We start from the raw sequence: 24,439 nt of genomic DNA on the forward strand, positions 1-24,439 counted from the left end.
GACGCGAGTCCGGGACTGCTTTTACATACACCGTCGCAAAATTGGGGACTGCAGCTACACTGGAACAGTGAAACAGTGCCCAGCCACAATATATGGTGGACCCGTTATGGCACGACGAGGTACGGATCGGCATCTGTATCAATCACCCGAGAGCGCCATGGGGAAACCAGAAAAGCAACAAACTAAGCTCCAATTGGAGGCCAAACAACAAGGGAAAGGCTGTGCAGGCGCCACAGGGCACTCAGATATTCAACATGATCCCGAAGAGCCTACAAACAGAGGTATGGAAAACGTTCTACATGCTATTCAAAAAAGTCTCCAGGACATCAATGGTAAACTAGACACCCTCACGCAAAGAGTGGATAGTATGGCGGCCAAGTTGGATAAACATGGTGAGCGCCTGGTGGAGGCCGAAACTAGGATCTCAGCAGTGGAGGACGAATCTCAGGCTACCACCAAGACATGCTCGGAAATGGGGAAACTGCTGGAAGTTCTCCGCAACAAGACGGAGGATTTGGAAACTAGATCGCGCCGGAATAACGTACGTATCATGGGCGTGCCAGAATCCACAAACACCGGCAAAATAGAAACCTACGTGGAAGAACTATGTCGCACGATATTTGGCGCAGACTCCTTCTCCTCTGTGATGCTGGTAGAAAGGGCCCACAGATCTTTGGCGCCAAGACCGAAACCTGGCGCACCACCGTGTCCAATAGTTGTCCGCATCCTCAACTACAGAGATAGAGACACTATCCTACGCTTGGCTCGGGAGAAACTTAACATCAACTATCAACGAAATACGTTGGAATTCTACCCTGATTTCACAATGACTGTGCAACTCGCACAGAAAGAATTCAACCCAGTGAAACAGAAACTACGCGAGCTGGGTATCGAGTATGCGATGTTATACCCGGCGCGACTCAAGATATCACAAGATGGCCGCCCTCTCATTCTCCATACCCCACAAGCTGCACACGAATTCCTGAAGAAACTGCACCGTAAACGAAAGGAAAAGCAACACGCGGATCTACAACGCGATTCAGACTGAAAGCAGCATGACATGCCGGCACGTATTAGTCAAGCACTCAATACTAGTAAGCCATATATAATTAACATTGCTGATATAATAAGTTTGCGGATTTCTAGAACTTTGGCGCTATAGTATGGAACAGACATGTACTCGCCACACTGTGAGCACTATTTGTAGTCTAGCTGTACCGCGCCGATGCTACGAGGGTGCACATTGTTGACGAACCGGCTAGACATATATGGCCCACATGGGTGTTGTCAAATGTAATTACTGGTTCATACACATAGTGTGTTGCATTTTGTGCCGGGGGCAACTCCACTTCTTTATGCACTATGTTATCACCAGTGGACAGGTGGAGACGCAACTACTTGGCGCCATAGGGAACACTTTTAAGGTCAACAAGCTGTTGCGCTGTGGATTGCTGTTGTAGATACATACTGCCAGTGTCTTTATTTCAGAATGCAGCTGTAATGACAATACTAGTTGTAACGGTGGATCGAACACATGGTGCACACACCCTGAAATAGGACGCCAAACTGTTTTTGCGTTGTCTTGATTTTAGAGATCATATTTGCATATGATTATCATGCATATTATATGTACTGACAATGTGATACTGGTGGGCAATTCATAATGGCAATATTGATGCATTGGGCGACCCTCAAGTCTGTTGTTCTGTACCAAAACTTACTAGAATCGTTTTATTCGTTTGACTCATGTATTCCTGGTCACATCCATGTTCTATTGGATGGAGACATGTGCACCGGGCGGACCCCCCATATGGGTGCTCCCCACAAACAGTTTATCTCTAAAGTTGCTCTGTTGAGTGTATGTCTTTGGCATAATTGGGGTGCCAAAGTGGGTGGGGGGTGGGTTGTTGGGTTTTGTATCACAAACTTTGGCTCTTGAGAAGCATCGCAGCACTTCAGTACCCTATCGAAGGTTGTAACATTATGACTTCAACGCCAAAATGATTAAAAGAATATGTACATATCAACTGTTTGTCACTTACTGGTATGATATAAGAAATACTGCAGATTCGCTGAACGGTTAGCACCTAAGCATATACATTTCTTAACTTGGAATGTCCCAGGGTTGAATAATCCAAAGAAGATTCGCCAAATCTTTGCTTATTTAGATAGACTGAAAGTCGACATCGCTTTACTACACTAAACACACCTGGCCCCACACATGCACCACACCATTGGCCATAGATGGGCAGAATCGATCCATAGTTCTAATTACTCCACATATTCTAGAGGGGTCCTCACTTTAATACGAAAAGGACTAAATTACAATGTCACCAAAGTTCTTAAAGATGAAGCAGGCCGTTGTGTAGTGGTACTGGGAAATATACGAGGACAGAACATAGCACTGGTCAATATTTATGGCCCTCATACAGATGACCCAGACTTTTATCGTAAAATCTGGCAAGTGCTGTCAGAACTACGAGACGTGCAGATTTTATGGAGAGGAGATTTTAATATTGCGTTGCAGGATGGGTTGGACAGATCAGGGAACACGTCTGAACCACACAAACAAGCTCTGCTCACACTACAAGACATCATGATCGATAGCCACCTCACTGACTTATGGAGAGTACGAAACATAACCAGTGCAGAAGCCACTCATATAACGGCTGCATATAATAGCTGGTCCCGTATTGATTACTGGCTAGGCACAGAGGACATAGCGTTGTGGACGACTGATATTAGACACCTGCCTAGGACGGTATCTGATCACAACCCAGTGTTTCTCTCGCTCACCATACCACAATACACCCCCCACCCCCTTTAGCTGGAGGTTTAATGCTGCCGCCCTACTAGATTCGGTATACACAGAAACTATACACAATTATCTAATATTTCAAACTTAACGCTCCCACGATGGAAGACCAGAGTATATTATGGGAAGCATTCAAAGCAACAATAAGAGGGGTCTGCATTAACACCACTGCTGGCATACTCAAAGACATAAGGAGGCAACTAGCAATGCGGGAGGATAAATTGCGGGACCTAGAGAGGGAGTATACACGCAATCAAAACCCAGAAGTACTGGGGGAAATCAGAACAATATTAACGGAATATCAAACATTTGCAAAGGACGAACTAAATTACATCTCAAAACGACATACTGCTAGGGCCTATGGCGAGGGAGGCCGAACTGGAAGGACTCTGGGAAACAAAATTTGCAAGACACGAGCGCCTCAAAAATATATGTTTGCAGTAAGTTTCCAAAAAGCCCAGAGGTGATATCTGTGACCTAAAGACATCTACCCTAAACTGTAAAGGGAGGTCTCATTTCCACCAATAGATTCTGGGGGTGATATAATTAGAAAATATATAGCTTTTTATAATCTCATATAGTCCTGTTTTAGATGTCTGTCATCAAGCCAAAAGTGCGCCATAAACATGATTCTGCCACAATTTTGTGGTCTGTGCTAAAATTACATAATGATTGTGCAGACTACATTAACAAAGCTAGCCCCCATATATTTGTGATTCCCAAACTCCATACATTCAAGGTAACATTTTCTTGACTAGCATTCTATGATTTAGGTTTGTCTTTTTGAGAAATGAACAAAATAGTGAGCAAATGAGTTACAACTGACAATATCTCTACATTATTCTTTATATCTCGAGGCTACAATGAGCCGTTTATGTAACATTTGCACCAATACATAGTCCTATATGTGTTGGGAAAAAATATAGTTTGTATGGTTAAACAAAGAGACCAAAGAGGAACCTACAGCTGATTTTTTGTTTTTGAAAAATATCCAACACAAAGGAGCACAAACACCCCAGCAATGAAAGAATATACTATAAACAATTAAAAAACTTAGACGAAAGGAGTAAATACTCAGCCAAACAGGTTGGTTTGATTCCCGTAGAGGGAAAGCAACTTGATGTTTCCAAAAGACTTTCAAGAGAAGCAGGAGGCTAGCCCCTTCTGGTTTACTGACGCAGTGTCACAAATTTCATATACACTCGTTGCAGGAATTTCACACAATATAAAGAAGGAAAAACCTGAGCAGCATTCATTCTCCAAAATTGGAGCCTTTATGGATTCACATGTATTTATATCACACAAAATCTAGTACAAGATTACCAGCTTTAACTTGTATGCTTATTGATACGATGACCTGCTTTTCCCAGTATTGATTTCTTTTCATGCATATTTACTTTTTTGTCCTCCGACCTTTTGCTCTGACTTCACGGGGTGGTAAAAAATGCCTCCCATTCGAGAAAACCAATATTACATGTAGGTAACATCTTCAGTGTCGCGATCTCATTATAAAAATATAAAACACACATCCAAGAAAAATGTAAATGCAGGGTAACCAATGTGGCAGGTAAGTAACACTGTTCACTGTTGCAATATTGGGAAATGTTTATTTAAAGTACTGGGATGTCTGTCTTGATCCACTTTGTAAGATATTCCCAGTAACTAGTCAAAGTCTGCACAGGATCCAGGGCTGGAAAACTTAGAGTATGGCAGCATTGTGTCCCGAGGGCTAGGCTGGCGCCAGTCAATTGGAAGCTCATCTTCTGCATCACACACATAATCTTCCTCTTCAATTTTCACCTGGAGAGAGAGGAATGAAAATTACAAAACGCCTTGTTTACAGCAATTAACAGACTGCAGGGTATAAATTAGGGAGATAGTTTCCTGTATGAGCATAGATCTATGGGCATCAACACTTCAATGGGGTTCCATATAGGCAACTGTGGCTCCGTCTCAATCAACTCTCAAGTTGCCTATCTTTATATCCAAATGCCAGAGCCCTTGCATCATCCAGTCTGCAGTTCTGAACTCAAGAAGAAAACAGCGATAAAAAGGAGACCACAGGAATGATTGGAATAAATGTTTATAGCCTTTATTTCCCCATGATATTTTCCTTCTCTGAGCAAGTCTAGTCATTTAACAATTTGTGTCTGTAGCAGGTATAAATCCTGTGACACATACCTGAGCCAGGAGAGGTTCTGCTGGAATGGCAGGTTGGGCCTTCTTGTTCCCATGCTCTTTATCTTCTCTGTGCTTCTTCCGTTTCTTGACTGGTGTTGTTTCACTTAAAGAAGGGCTCTCAAAAGATCGGTAATCCAGGCCAGATAAAGATCCGGATAAGCGCCTCTGTAAAGAAGAGTGTCCGTCTCTTTCAGGGGGTTCATTCTCTGTGTTTCCAGGTCCTGAGATTTCACCATCAAACATAGGTTCGTCCTGTAAAAGAGGGCACATAAAATAGCATGTCTGACGTAGAGCTGAACAGATTTGTATGCCAAATATTCAAAGGAATCAAACTTAGATAGCTTGTTCAAGATATAAATAATCCCATCTGAAAAATTACAAAATGTCCCAATTCCATTTACCGATATCATCAAAACATTGTCTCTTCTTCATCAGTAAAATATATGAAAGGGTGAGTATTGAATGTGAATTACAAGCCTAATTGCCACCTAAATGAGATTTTAAAATGGCATCATCCGAGGATGGAGGGAAGAAGAAAATGGGAAAACAGGTCAGAAGCCTCCATTCAGCAGGTCGAAGTCTCACAAGAAAAGAGTCACACATTATTAGGCCCTATTGCAGGAGACACATTAGTTATGGTTGTGGGTGGGCTTAAGTTTTCCTTACAAAGCGAACATGTTCTCATGATAAATATAATGACCAACCTATGCCCTACATACAGTAGGCTTTCCTACTATCCCAAACGTTATGAAGAGAAACATATACCAACAACTACAGGGTCACCTGGAACATTACCATAACACTTATTTCTTGGCCTGACTGTGATGCGATGAAAAAAGCAGGTCAATATATTAAAATAGGCAGACATGGGGGAGGGGGGCATTATCTGCCATATCAATAGGTCTTTCATGGATGTATGATAGAGTGCATCATGAACTACATCTGTACCACTCAGAAAATGGGAGAGTAAGTCTCCTGAACTGGTTTTACTCTTTCCCTCCAGATTGCAAGCAACATGTTTGGGTTAATAAATGATGGCAGACGATAGAACAATGGACTAGATTGCAACCCTTCGCAAAATGCATGTATCTCTCCATCAACTGAAAAGATTCTCAGTTTCAGACCTACTGAGAAAGAATCCCAGACTCGGTGGTGCAAAGCTGGCTGCAGCAAAGCAAATCAAGAAAGTAGATAATTTTGCTGCTGGGACTAAAGAAAAGGAGGATAGTGAGAGAGTTGGAGTTAAAGCTTGCATGCTGAGCTCCAGCATAGCAAATGAACATTCTAATTGTTACTGGTTTTCAAAGTATTATTTATTAAAGGTGTTAACATAGAAACAATAGATGGAAATCAAAGTTCACTGTGTGAAGGGGGCATAATAAGAGAATTGGAGAAAGAATGAGGGTTTGAGCCATGGGACTTGATTGGTATCTCCAAAATAGGCGATGTCCTGGAAAATGGGGACCTAATGCCCTTCTCCTCACTGACAAGTACAAATGGGACACATTCATGCCCCAGCCAAATGCACAGCAATTCCGCCGCCCTTGCGGCATTGAAAACTTTCACCATTATCATCTAATCTTCATGTTTAGCCATTATTTATTTCTCCTTTTTACTGCATTCTTCATGCTCTGTATTTTTGAAATCCACGTCTGAAGTGTTCTGAGGCTATTTTCCAAGTTTCTAATATTCATTCAGTGTCCATCCGGACCTCTTCAATAAATACGCATAATGCCAGGCTCATCTCAGGCAGTGTTTATTTCGTAAAAACCCAATGCATTTCGGGCGGCACAGCGCCCTTCTTCGGGGGTCACTGAAACATGATAAAACATTTTCCAATTAATCATCCATTCACGGAAATACATATGACATCAAATGAAATCAACACCCTAGTTTCTGTAGAAATACAGCATTACACTCATCTATAGTTTCTAAACTTGTGGCTCGTGGTAATCCTTCCTAAGCTCTTGGAGCGTTATCTGTTTAATTCATACATCACCCCTCCCAATATTTTACCAACTTGAGCACCGGGTTGTCTGCATACATATCTGTCCATTCCCCGCAACCAACTGTACCCTTTCACTTCTCCAACCCACATGTTTATCTAAACGTTTAAACTGCCCTGTCTGCATGTAACCTTTCGAACCTTCCGACTTCTGTCTCACAGAAATGTTTACAAAATTAAACGCCAGCCTGGTAACGCATCTTCCCTCCCTGTTCCACTCCTAACTTTCAAATTACTCGCATCCTTTGTTATCTGTGCTCACGATTTCAACCTAAATCTAAATCTCACACGTTTTAGGCTGCTTGTTAAATCCAAAAGTCCTCCGAGGTAACGTACCTGCCGTGTGGGTTAAAAGCCTCTCCCTTTCACCAACAGTTGCGGCTCTGCTAGTAAATTACTTCACCTGTTTGCTTATCTAACTGCGGACCCACCCTCCTTGCTCACTATTGGCCACTCCTGTTTCAAGTCACGATTAACCCCTATGTGTCTTTTCCGCCACCTCTTTTTCTAACACCATGACTAAACTGTATTCCCCACAATGCAGTGTCTCGGTTGTCCTGCATCACGTTTGTCCATGTTCACTTCATTAATACCAGTTCTCCTTCAAAAAGTACACTTAAAAATCCGCTGGAATCATTGGTATTGTGTCTTTCAAATGCTTGCGATGAGCCCTGATGTTATACCAGTCACGTGGGTTCATTCCTTCTTCTTATGCTTAGATCCTATGTTCATTAGATACGTGGGTGCAAAACCTATGGTTGGGCTAAGTTACGACATTTTCTTGCATGAGTAAGGGATGCACACCTTATTTTTAACAGTTATTTATCTCTGTTTCTTTTTCTTCCATATTCCTCATCCTTAGATTTGTGATAGCGTGCAGATTTGTATGTGGCATGCCCAAATGCCACCAGGTACGACCTAGACAAGTACAAATGGGACACATTCATGCCCCAGCCAAATGCACAGCAATTCCGCCGCCCTTGCGGCATTGAAAACTTTCACCATTATCATCTAATCTTCATGTTTAGCCATTATTTATTTCTCCTTTTTACTGCATTCTTCATGCTCTGTATTTTTGAAATCCACGTCTGAAGTGTTCTGAGGCTATTTTCCAAGTTTCTAATATTCATTCAGTGTCCATCCGGACCTCTTCAATAAATACGCATAATGCCAGGCTCATCTCAGGCAGTGTTTATTTCGTAAAAACCCAATGCATTTCGGGCGGCACAGCGCCCTTCTTCGGGGGTCACTGAAACATGATAAAACATTTTCCAATTAATCATCCATTCACGGAAATACATATGACATCAAATGAAATCAACACCCTAGTTTCTGTAGAAATACAGCATTACACTCATCTATAGTTTCTAAACTTGTGGCTCGTGGTAATCCTTCCTAAGCTCTTGGAGCGTTATCTGTTTAATTCATACATCACCCCTCCCAATATTTTACCAACTTGAGCACCGGGTTGTCTGCATACATATCTGTCCATTCCCCGCAACCAACTGTACCCTTTCACTTCTCCAACCCACATGTTTATCTAAACGTTTAAACTGCCCTGTCTGCATGTAACCTTTCGAACCTTCCGACTTCTGTCTCACAGAAATGTTTACAAAATTAAACGCCAGCCTGGTAACGCATCTTCCCTCCCTGTTCCACTCCTAACTTTCAAATTACTTGCATCCTTTGTTATCTGTGCTCACGATTTCAACCTAAATCTAAATCTCACACGTTTTAGGCTGCTTGTTAAATCCAAAAGTCCTCCGAGGTAACGTACCTGCCGTGTGGGTTAAAAGCCTCTCCCTTTCACCAACAGTTGCGGCTCTGCTAGTAAATTACTTCACCTGTTTGCTTATCTAACTGCGGACCCACCCTCCTTGCTCACTATTGGCCACTCCTGTTTCAAGTCACGATTAACCCCTATGTGTCTTTTCCGCCACCTCTTTTTCTAACACCATGACTAAACTGTATTCCCCACAATGCAGTGTCTCGGTTGTCCTGCATCACGTTTGTCCATGTTCACTTCATTAATACCAGTTCTCCTTCAAAAAGTACACTTAAAAATCCGCTGGAATCATTGGTATTGTGTCTTTCAAATGCTTGCGATGAGCCCTGATGTTATACCAGTCACGTGGGTTCATTCCTTCTTCTTATGCTTAGATCCTATGTTCATTAGATACGTGGGTGCAAAACCTATGGTTGGGCTAAGTTACGACATTTTCTTGCATGAGTAAGGGATGCACACCTTATTTTTAACAGTTATTTATCTCCGTTTCTTTTTCTTCCATATTCCTCATCCTTAGATTTGTGATAGCGTGCAGATTGGTATGTGGCATGCCCAAATGCCACCAGGTACGACCTAGACAAGTACAAATGGGACACATTCATGCCCCAGCCAAATGCACAGCAATTCCGCCGCCCTTGCGGCATTGAAAACTTTCACCATTATCATCTAATCTTCATGTTTAGCCATTATTTATTTCTCCTTTTTACTGCATTCTTCATGCTCTGTATTTTTGAAATCCACGTCTGAAGTGTTCTGAGGCTATTTTCCAAGTTTCTAATATTCATTCAGTGTCCATCCGGACCTCTTCAATAAATACGCATAATGCCAGGCTCATCTCAGGCAGTGTTTATTTCGTAAAAACCCAATGCATTTCGGGCGGCACAGCGCCCTTCTTCGGGGGTCACTGAAACATGATAAAACATTTTCCAATTAATCATCCATTCACGGAAATACATATGACATCAAATGAAATCAACACCCTAGTTTCTGTAGAAATACAGCATTACACTCATCTATAGTTTCTAAACTTGTGGCTCGTGGTAATCCTTCCTAAGCTCTTGGAGCGTTATCTGTTTAATTCATACATCACCCCTCCCAATATTTTACCAACTTGAGCACCGGGTTGTCTGCATACATATCTGTCCATTCCCCGCAACCAACTGTACCCTTTCACTTCTCCAACCCACATGTTTATCTAAACGTTTAAACTGCCCTGTCTGCATGTAACCTTTCGAACCTTCCGACTTCTGTCTCACAGAAATGTTTACAAAATTAAACGCCAGCCTGGTAACGCATCTTCCCTCCCTGTTCCACTCCTAACTTTCAAATTACTCGCATCCTTTGTTATCTGTGCTCACGATTTCAACCTAAATCTAAATCTCACACGTTTTAGGCTGCTTGTTAAATCCAAAAGTCCTCCGAGGTAACGTACCTGCCGTGTGGGTTAAAAGCCTCTCCCTTTCACCAACAGTTGCGGCTCTGCTAGTAAATTACTTCACCTGTTTGCTTATCTAACTGCGGACCCACCCTCCTTGCTCACTATTGGCCACTCCTGTTTCAAGTCACGATTAACCCCTATGTGTCTTTTCCGCCACCTCTTTTTCTAACACCATGACTAAACTGTATTCCCCACAATGCAGTGTCTCGGTTGTCCTGCATCACGTTTGTCCATGTTCACTTCATTAATACCAGTTCTCCTTCAAAAAGTACACTTAAAAATCCGCTGGAATCATTGGTATTGTGTCTTTCAAATGCTTGCGATGAGCCCTGATGTTATACCAGTCACGTGGGTTCATTCCTTCTTCTTATGCTTAGATCCTATGTTCATTAGATACGTGGGTGCAAAACCTATGGTTGGGCTAAGTTACGACATTTTCTTGCATGAGTAAGGGATGCACACCTTATTTTTAACAGTTATTTATCTCCGTTTCTTTTTCTTCCATATTCCTCATCCTTAGATTTGTGATAGCGTCCTCACTGAGGCAGGAATATAATCTTCATCACAATCAATACTTTGCGCAGCTACAGCGTGCCTGGCTGGCTGAGGGTTAGAAGCGATTGACATACCTGAATACGCCCCGCTTGAGGCTAGGTTGCTTATGGCGGAACTTGGGAGCAAGGCCTTCTCATACACTTACAAATCCCTCAATAATATCCCGAATACTCTAGATACATTGTGAGAGAGATGGGTGACAGACATTGGGGAGACTGATGATACTGATTGGGTTGCAGCTTTCTGGCATCCCGGGGAAGCTGCAATAAAGTTAAGGCTCCAGGTAATACAGTTAAGGTACTCCATTGAGTTTATTATGACTGAGCCAGACTGCATAGGAGGAGGAAGGCGGCTTCCCTGGATTGTTTGAGAAGCATGGGGGATAGAGGAGACTTCGTGCACACAATTTGAGTTGCCCCGTCATTCAGATTTATTGGACCAAGGTTGTCCAAGAACTCCAGGCTATCCAAACAGTAGATGTCCCACTTAACCCAAAATATGTCTCCTGTGTACACCGATGTAGATGTATTTCCCGAGGGCTTAACTCCTGTTCTGTAATCTGGGGTTGACTGTGGTGGAGAGGGGCGCAGCCAAATACTGGGACTTGAAGGCGATCCCCACACCAAGTGTGTAGTATGTTGCATTATAACTTTGTCTCTCTTTTCAATTTATAGGAGGGAGATGTTGTAGTATGTTGCATTACAACTTGCCTTATTAATTTCTCCCTGCTCAGCATAGTGATTGTAGTTTAGAATGTTAGTATTCAGAATGTTAGTGAGAGAGTTAGGTCAGTTGCTAATGGGCTGAGCATGATTCAGGCTGCTCCTGGTGGGGTTCGTAATTTATATACTTAATTATCTAATAAACATCTTGGAAACTTCTTCTACCGGATTCTACTTGATTTGTCCATCATACTACAAGTGAATGGAAGGCAGGAATGGCTATGTATATGACCGCTGAATGAGTCGCATATACGAGCAGGGGGTGTCCCTGCAAATTTAGCAAATAAGGGGGACCCCGGTTATGTTTCTACGATCTGGGGCCAAAGGCAGATGAGGTTGGTAACTTGGGACAGGGAATTATGGATGCTGTGTCTAGATGGTGATGCACCCCTAGTTGAGTGCCTTTTGAGGATTGATTTGCCTTGTTGTTTGGCACTCCGTTTTGTGGTCACTGATGGTATGATTGTCTTGGGAATGTTCCCCATTTCCTTCTGATGCTTTATTGCTTTTGATGTTTTGGACATTGCATGCTCGCTAATATAAAGTATGTATCCTTTTGAAGCATGCTTAGGATGCTGTAGGATGCCTGACCATTTTGTTGTTCATTAAAAAAAAGTAAAGATATAAAACACTTTTTTTTTTTATATGAACCTTTCCACTGTTAACAAGTTCCAAAGTCACCAATATAAGAGCTCAAAGATAGGGTAATCAGAGGACCATGGATAAATATGCAACAGAAAGGCTTAGCCAAATAAGAATTCAGTTTTCGGTCTGAATCACTCTTATAGAGGTGGACCCGAGCCTCGGAATTAATTCTTCTGTTGTGACCTTGAGTGGGTTACCCAAGATCTAGTGCGCCTCTTTCCAAAAACATTGGCTTGGAGCAATGCCACCACATATGGATCATATTTCAATTGGGATTTCCTGAGGTATTTATGAGATGCAATTTGACCAAGGTGTAGTATTCACCATTTTAGCATTATGTAATGAATATTTCTATTTTTTCATACTTTTGGTCACCTCATCCTATGGAAATTCCAGTTTTGGCTTATGAATCTCATTGTCCAGGGGGACCTGGATATAGGTTTTGACAATACAGCATACTTATTAGATGTTTTCCTTCCTGATCCAGGGAGGTGAGGTTAATTAGGGATGGGACTTAATCCCGTCTTTCCCAAATATTTCCAAGATCATCCTGAAGATCTTTAGAAATCTTGGACTGCCAGCTGTCAAATAGAAACAAGAGCTAGTTGTTGTATATTTTCTCTAATGAAAGGGGAAATGAAAGATTACAGGCCATGGTTGGCCACTGTTCTGTCCCACACAGACAGTAAGATTGGTGTCCAATTGCTCTGGTACAAGGAAAATGCTACTTACCAGTATGCATCTGTTTTTGGCATGTAGAGCTGCAGAGTTGTACACTTAGCATTAGATTGCCACCTGGTGTTCGGCTCGGATGATTGCATGTTGTTGTCATCTTGGAAGATGACTTTTGTAGTAATGAGATAGGGGACTCCTCCCTTGGACGATAGTGAGCATGGGCATCGGCTCCATCCTTTGATTGTTTTTCGCCATGATGGGAAATTATAGAGTTAGTAGAAATAAAGAAAGGATGTCCATGTGTATATCCAATTAAGATGAAACTGGAACAGATACGGGTCCCGGGGAGGCGGGAGGGCGTGTACAACTATGCAGCTCTATATGCCAAGAACAGATGCATACTGGTAAGTAGCATTTTCCGTTCGAGGCATATGAGCTGCAGATTGTACACTTAGCATAGATTGTGCAGCAGTGTCTCCCCTAGCGGTGGTCGCCTGTATCTGTTGCAGTATTTTGAAAGAGAGTATTTAGAACAGCTTGGCCTACTGCAGCTTGCTGCTTGGCTTGCACATCAACACAGTAGTGTTTAGTGAAGGTGTGTGTTGTAGACCATGTTGCTGCCTTGCAGATGTCTTCTAGGGGAATGATAGAGGCTCCTAGTTTGCATGTGGAGTGCGCTCTAGGACGAACTGTTAATGTACGTTTTGCTGTTCGATAGCATATTTGTATACATTTTACAATCCACCTTGCAATTTCAGCTTTAGAGATGGGATTGCCCTTATGTGGTGGAGAGAAAGCTACAAACAATTGCTCTGTTTTGCGAAAGGATTTGGTCCTATCTGTATAATAGAGAAGAGCTCTTTTAACGTGTAGTGTGTTAGAGCTCTTCCTGGTACAGAGTCTGGGTTTTGGAAAAACACTGGTAACTCTACAGATTAGTTTAAATGAAACGGAGTAATGACTTTTGGAAGGAATTTAGAATTTGTTCTGAGAACCACTTTATTACGGTGTAATTGTAAAAGTGGTTCTTGTATAGTGAAAGCTTGAATCTCACTAACTCTCCTAAGAGAGGTAATAGCTACTAGAAAAGCTGTTTTCCATGTGAGGAATTGCAGTTCACATTTGTGTAGAGGTTCTAAAGGTGGTCCCATGAGCCTTGTAAGAAAAATGTTTAGGTTCCACACTGGAGAGGGTGGTAACCTGGGAGGAATGATTGTTTTTAATCCTTCCATAAATGCTTTAATAGCAGGCACTCTAAATAAAGACAGATGTTGTTTATTTTGTAAATATGCTGCAATTGCTGCCAGATGTAGGCGTATAGATGAATATGCCAAGTTACATATTTGTAAATGTAAAAGGTAGCAAATGATATTTTGGATGGAAGCATCTAGGGGATCAATTTGGTTATTGTTGCAGTAAATGGCAAATCTTTTCCATTTAGCAGCATAGCAAGCTCTAGTAGTAGGTCTTCTGGCTTCTTTAATGATATTCATACAGTCTGGTGGTAGGTTAAGATAACCAAACTCTAAGACCTCAGGAGCCAGATCGCCAGATTCAGTTGGCTTGGGTCTGGATGTCTGATGTCTCCATGGTTCTGCGTTAGCAAGGATGGTGTCAAACGTAGTTTTTGGTGTGGAACTAGGGATAGTTCTAGCAGTGTTGTATACCACGGTTGACGTGCCCATGTGGGAGCTACTAAAATCAGTTTGAGCGACTGTTGTCTTAGCTTGCGCACTATTAGTGGTATTAGTGGTAGTGGCGGAAAAGCGTACGCAAATCTGCCTGACCAGTTCATCCATACTCATTGCCCTTGGACAGCGGGTGTGGAAACCTGGCGGCGAAGGTTGGGCATTTTGCGTTTTCGTATGTGGCGAACAGATCTATGTCTGGATGACCCCACTTGTGAAAGAATGGTAGAAGAACTTGCAGATGTAGTTCCCATTTGTGAATTTGTTGTGTCTGTCGACTTAACAGATCTGCTATCTGATTGTGAACTCCTGGAAGGTGTTCTGCTAACCGATATATGTTTTGTGGAATGTCCCATCTCCAAATGTTCTGTGCAAGCTGGGACAGCTGTAGAGAGTGTGTCCCACCCTGTTTTTGTATATAGTACATGGCTGTCATGTCATCCGTCCAGATTAAGACAGCTTAGTTTTGTACTTGTACTTGGAATGTTTTGAGCGCTAAGAATTTTGCTAGCAGCTCTAGGTGGTTGATATGAAACAATCTTTGTTGAATGGTCCATTGCCCTTGAGTTGTATGATGTAGGAGATGGGCTCCCCATCCGGTGAGAGATGCGTCTGCTGCAAGTATTATTTGTGGAACAGGTTCGAGGAACGGCCGCCCTTTTGTCAAGTTTTTGGTGTTCCACCACTGCAGAGAGCGATGTGTGCAGCTGTCTACCAACACCAGGTCTGTTAGTTGTCCTTGAGCCCGATTCCACTGTTGTGCTAGACATTCCTGTAACGGACGCATTTGCAGTCTTGCATATGGCACTCTGGCTGGGAGAGAGTGTTGATGTTGAAACTTTGTGACTAAGGCTTGAATGCTCTGTATCCTTGCTGGACTGGGATACGCTAGAGCTGTAGACGTGTTTATTGTAGCCCCTATATATTGATGTATATGAGAGGGCTGTAGGTGCGACTTGGCGTAGTTGATTGGGAACCCTAAGTCGTGCAATGTTTGAATTGTTCGATGTGTGTGTTGGACACACTGATTGAACGACTTGGCTTTTATGAGCCAATCGTCTAGATATGGGAAGACATGCATCTGTTGTCTTCTGAGATGTGCTGCTACTACTGCTAGACACTTTGTGAACACTCTTGGTGAAGTTGTTACCCCGAATGGAAGGACTTTGAATTGATAATGCTGTCCTTCCAGTACAAACCTCAGATACTTCCTGTGAGAAGGATGTATGGGAATGTGGAAGTAGGCGTCCTTTAGATCTAGTGTTGTAAGGAACTCGCCTTGTTGCAGCAATGGGAGCACTTGTTGTAAAGTGATCATATGAAAATGATCTGAGTGTATATATTGATTGAGGGGCCTGAGGTTGAGAATTGGTCTCAGTGTCCCGTCCTTTTTGGGTATTAGAAAATACAGCGAATAAACCCCTGTTCCTTGATGTTGTAAAGGAACTATTTCTATTGCATCCTTTTGAAGAAGTGATAGGACTTCTTGTTTGAGCAGTATAAGATGTTCTGCAGACATTGGACGCGGCCTGGGTGGTATGTGTGGAGGGGTAGCTGCAAGTTCGAAGCAGCAGCCATATTGGATAATTTGTCTTACCCACTTGTCTGTTGTGATGGAATTCCAGACAGGTAGGATCTTTAAATACTTCTTTAAATACTTCTGGAGCATGTTTGATGACCCCTTTAATCATAGGAAGAATTTGAACAGACCTTTGTGATTGTTCAAACGTATCTAATAAAAAGTCTCCCTCTGCCTCGTCTGAATGCATGGTGACCCCATGATAGATGGCAGCCCTATTTAGTAAGTGCCCAAAACCAATGTTGTCTTCTGGGGGAGAAGGTTTTGATGGATATGAATGTGGGTCAGGAATATCTGGCACATGTTGTGGGTTTGGGTACTCCCAATCTGGATCATGAACATGGTAGGGAAAAGGCTCATCTGGGTCTACCCCTCCCCCTATGCTATACTCATCATCATTTGGAGGTGTATGTGGTGAAGAATGAGGAGGAGAGTTTTCAAGAGAATTTTGAGGTGAAATGTTAAGAGGAACAGGAGATGAAGGAGAAGTATAGGAGAAGAAGGGTGCATAGGAGATGTGGCAGAGTCCTTCTTCTTGACAGGCACTGCAGGTGTAGGTGCGTGTCTGATTTCCTCTTCCTGTGTGGTGTAGTGGATACATGACCTGTCTTTGGGTCAATGTAGATCTTCTTTTGTAGAGGATCAGGTTGGGAAAGGTCTTCTCCTTGCGGAACCTTTGCGGCGCTGATTTTTTCTGTTCCGGGCGTGGTTGCTGCTTGTCTTTAGCCTTAGGAGTTGTTACCTTGTCGGAATCAAGCCTTGTAGGTTTTGGTACCGAAGATATTGGCTTCAGAGTGGAAGCTGGTCTCGTCGGCTTCGAGGTGTCAGACGCTGGCTTTATTGCTTTGTCTTTAGAAGTCAACGGTTTCGGAGCCGGGACTTCTTTCGGTCTCGGTGCCAAGGGAACTGGTGGGATCGGCAGGTGCGGCTTGCTCGGTAAGGAGCTACCGGAAGGTTTGAATACTTTCTTCGGAGCCGGGCTCGATGGCGGGGCTTTAGAAGTGTTTTTTCGGTCGCGACTGGTCCCCGGAGGCGGAGTGTTGACCTTTGCCTTCGATTTGGGTGGTGGGTATGGGGCAGGGGCAGTAGTACTCACGTGCTGACCCGATGGTATGGAGTCATCGGAGTCGTCTGCCTCGGATACGATTTGGAAATCGTCTGATTCTTTTTCGGGAACGCGAGGAACTTCTTCGTCGAAGATATCCACAGGTTCTGGAGCCGATCTCTGCATGTCGTGTCGACGGGCCCTCCGATCCCGAATGGTCTTCTTGGATCGAAAGGACACACAGGCTGTACAGCTGGATTCGTCGTGTTCTGGCGATAAGCACAGGTTACAGACCTTGTGATGGTCACTGTGTGGAAACTTTGCTCCACACTTGAGGCATCTTTTGAATGGCGTCCTTTCCATGAATTATAGACCTCATGGCGTGGATAGGCCCAACGGCCCGCGTCAACAACCGGAATCGAGCTGATGGAGTCGAGACGACGTTTGTCGATATCGAAAGTAGTTTGGTGAAGTTTGAATAAGTTTTTACACGTCGAAGTACGTAAAAAGTAGATTTTGAACCATAGCGGAAAATTTTCATCCGAACCCAGTGGCGGAAAAAACAATCTAAGGATGGAGCCCATGCGCACTATCGTCCAAGGGAGTAGTCACCTATCTTGTGACTACAAAAGACTTCTTCCAAGACGACAACAACATGCAATCATCCGAGCCCAACACCAGGTGGCGATCTAATGCTAAGTGTACAATCTGCAGCTCATATGCCTCAAACATATAGTTACATTGAATCTTGTCAAGTCAACTTCCATCCCACAGTGCCCTCCTAATCACAGGCTGGGCCAGATGGACCCAAATGTCATCAGTCGCCGGTTTGGAACAATCAGTCAATACCCACAGTTGTGCTACCTGGTAATAGAACTTAAATCATGTAATAGACACAATGACTCTCGATTTAGGCTTCTGCAGAAGTAGGGCTGACAATATGGGCCTCCAGTCATACGAAATTAATTCTGAACCCATTCTCAGCAGTTTATCAAAGATCAGAAGGACAAGCCACAATATGTATTGTGTAGTCCAGCTCTTCATATTACTCTTTAAAGGTGGAAAGTTATAATTATACAAGTCTGCAAACAGCTTGGTTACTTTTACCCCAGATACGAAATGAAATCTGAGGTCTAGTGAAAAGGGGACAATTTTCCCGTAAGTGGACCCTCTGCAGGACAAAGGTAAGGTTAAGAAACTCCAATATTCCCATACTTATCTTGAGCCCTGGGGCAGAATTGAATGTGGTGTACATCCTAGTGTCAGCTACACATCATCAGTGAAGAGTCCGTTAATGTTCTTCACCACAAAGGGTTACCCAGGGATCAAGAAGTCACCTCTAACCTGATTCACTAATGGACATTGGAGACCATGAGAAGCTTAGGCATTCAGAACAACCTAGATGAAGGATTACCTTAAATGGTGAATTTCCACCTTGTATAGGGAAGCCAAAGCCTACACAACGAAGCACCCTAACAAAAAAACCAAAAACTACTCACCTCTAAATAGTAGCTCATCATGTTCATCTAAGAGAGCACCCTCCAAGGCTTTCTCAGAGTCTAATACACCAGGTCAAATAAGTTACTTACCTTTCGTAAAGCTTTCTGGTGAATACTCGATCTACTCGCATGCTCCTTATCTTTGGAATATTCTCCAGGCGTCGGACTGGATCTGGAAACTGCCACGACCGCAAGATATTCTGGTGGCTTCATGCTGGTCCCAATGCCACCCACAAAATTACCAAGCAGAGCTGCATATAACTGCCACCCCTGAGCCCTGACACCAGTGTCTTGCTTGACTCCTTACGTGCCATCAGAAGCAGAGAAGAAAACAATTTTAAGTAGCCGTCTGCATATCACTACCTTCTGACCTTTTTAATTGGTAAAAAGAGGCCATTTCACAGAACTGGAAGGTGGAAGGGCAGTGTGGAATCTATGGTGAGATAAATATCTACCAGAAAGAATGCTACTAAAGGTAACTAGTTTTTTTGACAGATACTTCTAGGCAATTAATTAAAAACCTTTAGAATAGATGCCCAAACAGTTCTTCCCAAAGGTGGCGGGTCCCTAGTACGGACTCAGACTAAACAGGAAAGGATGAGCAAAGTGCCCTTCGAGTCATGCCTGGCTGTCCAGGCAGTATTGCTATGCCAACATGTGCACACTCAAGGAAAGACACTCCAATTGCCAATTGGATTAGCATGTAGCAGCCTTAGCCCTCGTGGAATGGGCTCCCAATACTCCAGCAGGCTGCTTTTTGGTATGTGCATAGCAGATCTTAAAGCATAGGACTATCCACCTCGACAGAGGGTTCTTCTGCATAGCCTTCACAATTTATGTGCCGTAGATACTGCACAAAAGCTGATTGATCATACCAAGGACCATCAGGTGGGCAATGAAAATGCTTAAAGCCTTTGTGGGGCCCAGCCGATGTAGTCTCTCCTCCTCTTCTGAGGGGTGAGGAGCAAAAATGCTGGGAGGTAGACGGACTGTCTTAAGTAGAAAGAACCTTAAAGCAAAAGATGAATGCTGTTCCTCTACTGGTGGTGCCTTGTTTACTAAGGTACAGAACCCAACCGCCAACAGGTAAGAGGTGGTGGAGGGGTAATGCTAGGAGGAAGAGGGATAAAGGGATCCCGCTTTTGCGGAACTATGGTCCTCACACACCCAGCAAGCTAGGTGTCATGCTTCATCATTTGGACCTGCTCCTCGTTGGATCGGCGCTGCAATACCCAACGGGCACCCCCGAAGGGGCTCTTTATCGGAGATCTTTTGTTCCTTTGCCGTATGATGAAGTGGGGGTGTTTGGCCCGTAAAAGTGTAGATATGGTGAAGTGCAGTGAGTGCGTTAAAAGAGGTTGGATATTCCTAATAATGCTTTATTCTGGTTGGTAATCCACCTCGTTAAAAACGTGTAGAGTGTCAATTCCCCTATGGAGGGGTGGTCAGTTGAAACTATGCTCATCTCTTATGATCGACATGTTCCTTGCCTGCTGGTTGCTAAATACCGTGGCAATTCTTCAGGAACTATTATGTGAAAAGTGGAAATATTTACACTAAATGGTGCAGCTAATTGCTAACTACCATAGGAAAAGCACTACATCCGGTCGCTCCAGTAGTGCTCATTGAAAACCTAGGGAGACCTATGCAAAAGGAGTGTCAGTTCACACAAGTCCTCCTCTAAGATATCGTGAATGTCCCTATAATTGCATGCTGGTAACATGCAACCTCCTCATTCCCTAATGGTGAATGACAGTGATAAGAAGTGATTAAAATCCCTCAGGAGTACACCCCATCGTGGTACAACCAGTGGTAGTAAAATATGGGTGTGGTTATAAACCCTACGAGCATTAAAAAGGCCTGTAGTTGGAAGGCGTCCAACCACACATCAGAAGACATGACTATCGTTAGTGACCGATTAGTGAGGCATTCAAAAATTATATCAGCGCGTGAACCTGCGCTCCGTCCTGGACAGAGCCATCTAGAATAGTGTGTGGATAACACAGGATGTGCGCGGTGCCGCGCTGTGACTCACCTCCCTATTGTGGGATATCCGCCCCAGCTGGTACGGTGAGTCAATGGACTCCTCCAAATTAGGTGTCCTGTAAGACAAAAGTTGGTTGTGGGCAGGGGGAAGGTTAGTGGTGCCACCACCTGACTGGAAGGGACTCCCCTCCTGGTTGTAGGCAGGCACCCGGCTTGTGGTGTCCCCCTCCCATCCCACCGCGAACCTCCAGCAACCAGAGGCCTTGGCCGGGCACCAACCGTGTGAGCGGTCACACCACACAATACCCGACCAACCCCAAGGGCGCCGATGGTCACCAGGCGTGAGAGAGCAGTGCACAGCACTTGGCTGCGGCATCGACTGCCCTGTTAAAGAAGACTAGAGGTAGCGGCTACAAGGTACATGCGCCCAAGAAGTACTCATGTGTCCAAGGGGTGGACGGCAATGGATCACCTACCCTCCTCACCGGTACCAGGATCAATGTACTATTTCCGGGTAGCTTGTGCGTCGGGAGGCGGTCCGTGTCCAGGCTGCGTCGTGGACTGCTACTTGCGCTGAGCATCACAAGTACGCGGTTCGTTATTGCAGCCATCTTGGAGTGTGCAACGGGCCGCCCACCGTGTGGAACGCGGTGGGGCTATTGGTTCTATAGTAGTGACATAGCGTGCATATAGCCCATGGGGACCATGCTGGTAGACTGGGACACAACTAGTATTGGTTGTGGGGTGATGGAGTCGTCCGTCTGTAATTGTACAACCGTCCACATGTAGTGTGGAGAGAACCTAAGTTCATATAGCGGCCATCCTGGAGTGTGCAAAGGAGCGTCCACAGTGTGAAACGCGGTAGAGGTATGGGTCTGTAGTAGTGTTTAGCGGGCTTATGGCCCATGAAGACCAAGCTTGTATATTGGGATACGTGTAGTAATGGCAGTGGGGTGACAGAGTCGTCAATCTGTAATCATACAACCGTCCACATGTAGTGCGGAGAGTACCTAAGTTGGTGGTCAAGGTAATAGCAGTTAGTGTACTTGCCTGATAAAGTGTGTCCCTCACTAATGGGGAGTACTCTGTGAGAAGTTGGCCTGATATGCAGTGCTCACTATTCTAGTGAACACTACATATCAGGCCAACTTCTCACATTGGTGAGCAGCGGTTGGGATTTGAGCTTGCTGTTGTTTTACCACACGTATCCTAAGAATATCTTGTGAAAGATCACATAAGTACTCCAGGTACATATAACTTAGCTTAGAATACTCTGAGTTCTACTTAACCAGCTGTTGTAGCTCCTCAAGGCTTAGCACACCTTGGCTGCAACTCTTAGCAAGGGATCAGTAGGCAAACAAATAGTGTAGGTAGGTGCATCACTTACACCACACTAGAAGCATGTCTAACCACGGAGAGTCTTCAGAGACCCCTCTTGTGGTTGTGGACCCTCCACAGGCCACTTCCAGATATGCTGCTCTTAGCTTCCAGGAGATGAGGCAAATCTGCACATCCAGGAAGTTAAAACAGGGTTCTAACCCTACAATTCCCTTTCTGATTGGTCTCTTGGAGACCTATGATGCCAGGAGGGCTGGTAACCCAGACCCTTCTAATCCAGATGGGAACATGCCTCCCCTAGAGGGAACCCGAGGTGATCCTGACCTAATCCACCTCACAGTTGAGACTGATGAAGGGGATGAGGATGAGGATCTCTCCGGGGATGAGGCAGACAAGGGACAGGTAGAAGTCAGCAGACTAACCAGGTCCAACTTAAGCAGGCATGAGAATGGTACTAGGGGACCCCTGGGACCCCTCTCAGGCCAGCTTAACATTGGGAATGGACGAGTTAGGTCTCTATCCAGAGGCTCTAACAGATCCATTCGAACCAATGGCTCTCAACACTCTTCTCACAGAGGGATGACATCCCCTCAGAGGAGAGTGTATGAAGCTAAAGAAAGGGAAGTCAATCTGAGGATTGAAAGGGAAGAACTTGCCCTGGCCAAAGAAAGGCTTGCCTTTGCTAGAGAGCAAGAATTGAGTGGGACAGTTCCCACTGGTGGCAGCATTATACCTAGCAATAGGGACAGGAGTTTTGATACAAGACACCTGAGTAAGATAGTGCCCCCCTTTAAACAAGGGGATGACATCCACAAATGGATAACTGCTTTGGAGAGGGCCTGCACTGTGCAGGGTGTTCCCCAAAGTCAGTGGGCAGCTATCTTGTGGCTCTCCTTTGAAGGTAAAGGTAGAGACAAGCTCCTCACTACTAGAGCTGAGGATGCCAATAATTACCAAGTCCTGAAAAACACACTGATTGATGGGTTTGGCCTAACCACTGAGCAGTACAGGTTGCTGTTCAGGGATACCCAGAAAATTCAGTCTCAGGATTGGTCTGACTTTGTAGATTGTGCCACTAAGGCTTTGGAGGGCTGGTTGCTGGGCAGTAAGGTTACTGATTATACAGGATTGTACAATTTGATCTTGAGAGAACACATTTTTTTTTTTTTCATAACAGTATTTATTAGAAGTTCAAGCAGATAGATCAAGTGTACAGTCCTCCAAGAACAGGAGAACACATCAGCAGGCAAAATACAGTAGAATATACGTATAGCTCAAACTTCTGTCTAGCCCCCACCCGCTACATTATCCCCCCCCACAACTGTAACATTTCCCACTACCCACCCCTTATCCCGCCCTAACCCGATGCACGTGATCACAATCAGCTGCAGAATACATAAGAAAACACGACTAAGTGTCTTGGAGCTATCCAGGCCCTGAGATCTCAATCAGTGGATAGACCATCTTCTGTTTCAGCGGGAGGTTCCAATGTCAGGTCTCTATAGTCCGCCCACCGCTTCCAGATCTTGTAATGTTTCCGAGGGCAGCCCCTGGCCTCAAACACCGGCAATTCCAGCCCCATGAGGAAGTCCAAGCCCGCCTTCCATGCGCAAAGTGGGGGGGGCGCGGTCACTCTTCCAGGCCCTCGCCAGATCCCTCTTGGCTACAACAAGGCCTAATAGAAGGAGATGGCGCTTATAGATGTTCCCACCCACTTGATCTAGGACATGAAGAAGACCCAACCCAGGTGTACGAGGTAGGTCCCATTCCAGCACCTCAGATAGGCAGTCCCACACCCCACCCCAGAACCGGACCAGGCTCACACACGACCACACAGTATGCACCAACGTGCCTCTCTCGGCCCCGCAGTGCAGGCAGTCTGGGGAAGCAATAAGGCCCGCCCTCCACAGTCTCTCTCTGGTGTAATAAGCCCGATGCAAGTATTTATATTGTATGAATCGCAACCTCACTGCTATAGCCGTGCCTCGGGGGGACTCCAGCGCCTCCCGCCAGTCATCCTCATCCAACGGACCAACATCCACCTCCCAAGAGGCCTTCAACGACACCAGGGAAGAGGAGCAGTGAGTGATCAGTGTTTGGTAGATTTTTGAGACTTTTTTATCCCCTAGGTCTCCCATGAAAAGCTTAGCTTCCACAGGGCTAAAGTCCGGAAGCTGGTCCAGCTCCACCAGACTCGGCGCCAGAGCATGACGAAGCTGTAGATATTTAAAAAACTGGGTCTTGGGCATGTCAAACTCAGCGCCGAGCGCTTCAAAGGATTTAAGGGTAGTCCCGGTAAGTACATGACCAAGCGACGAGATCCCTATGGACTCCCAGCCTCCAAACCCCTGCAATGAGGCCAGCGCAGGGAGCCGTCCGTTGTTCCACAGCGGAGTTTCGGCCGTCAGTCGTCCCCACCAGCCCATGCGACGCAGCGCCTGCCTCCAAATCAGGAAGACCACTTGCGTCACATGTGGCAGTA

At 44.5% G+C, this 24,439-nt stretch overlaps 1 protein-coding gene across 2 annotated transcripts in view; it reads right to left on the reverse strand.

Moving 5' to 3' along the window:
- Positions 1-4,043: 4,043 nt before the first annotated feature.
- The window catches only part of TFPT (TCF3 fusion partner), a 263,709-nt gene continuing 243,313 nt past the window's right edge, over positions 4,044-24,439 (reverse strand). For both annotated transcript variants that reach the window (XM_086930321.1, XM_086930320.1), the window contains 2 exons: positions 4,997-5,248; positions 4,044-4,615 (listed from right to left, as the gene is read on the reverse strand). In XM_086930321.1, coding sequence (XP_086786447.1) covers positions 4,478-4,615; positions 4,997-5,248 — 390 coding nt within the window. In that variant the 3' untranslated portion in view covers positions 4,044-4,477. The remainder of the gene's footprint in view (positions 4,616-4,996; positions 5,249-24,439) is intronic.

This window comes from Lissotriton vulgaris, chromosome 7 (assembly GCF_964263255.1).
Source record: "Lissotriton vulgaris chromosome 7, aLisVul1.2, whole genome shotgun sequence".
Taxonomy (NCBI): Eukaryota; Metazoa; Chordata; class Amphibia; order Caudata; family Salamandridae; genus Lissotriton; species Lissotriton vulgaris.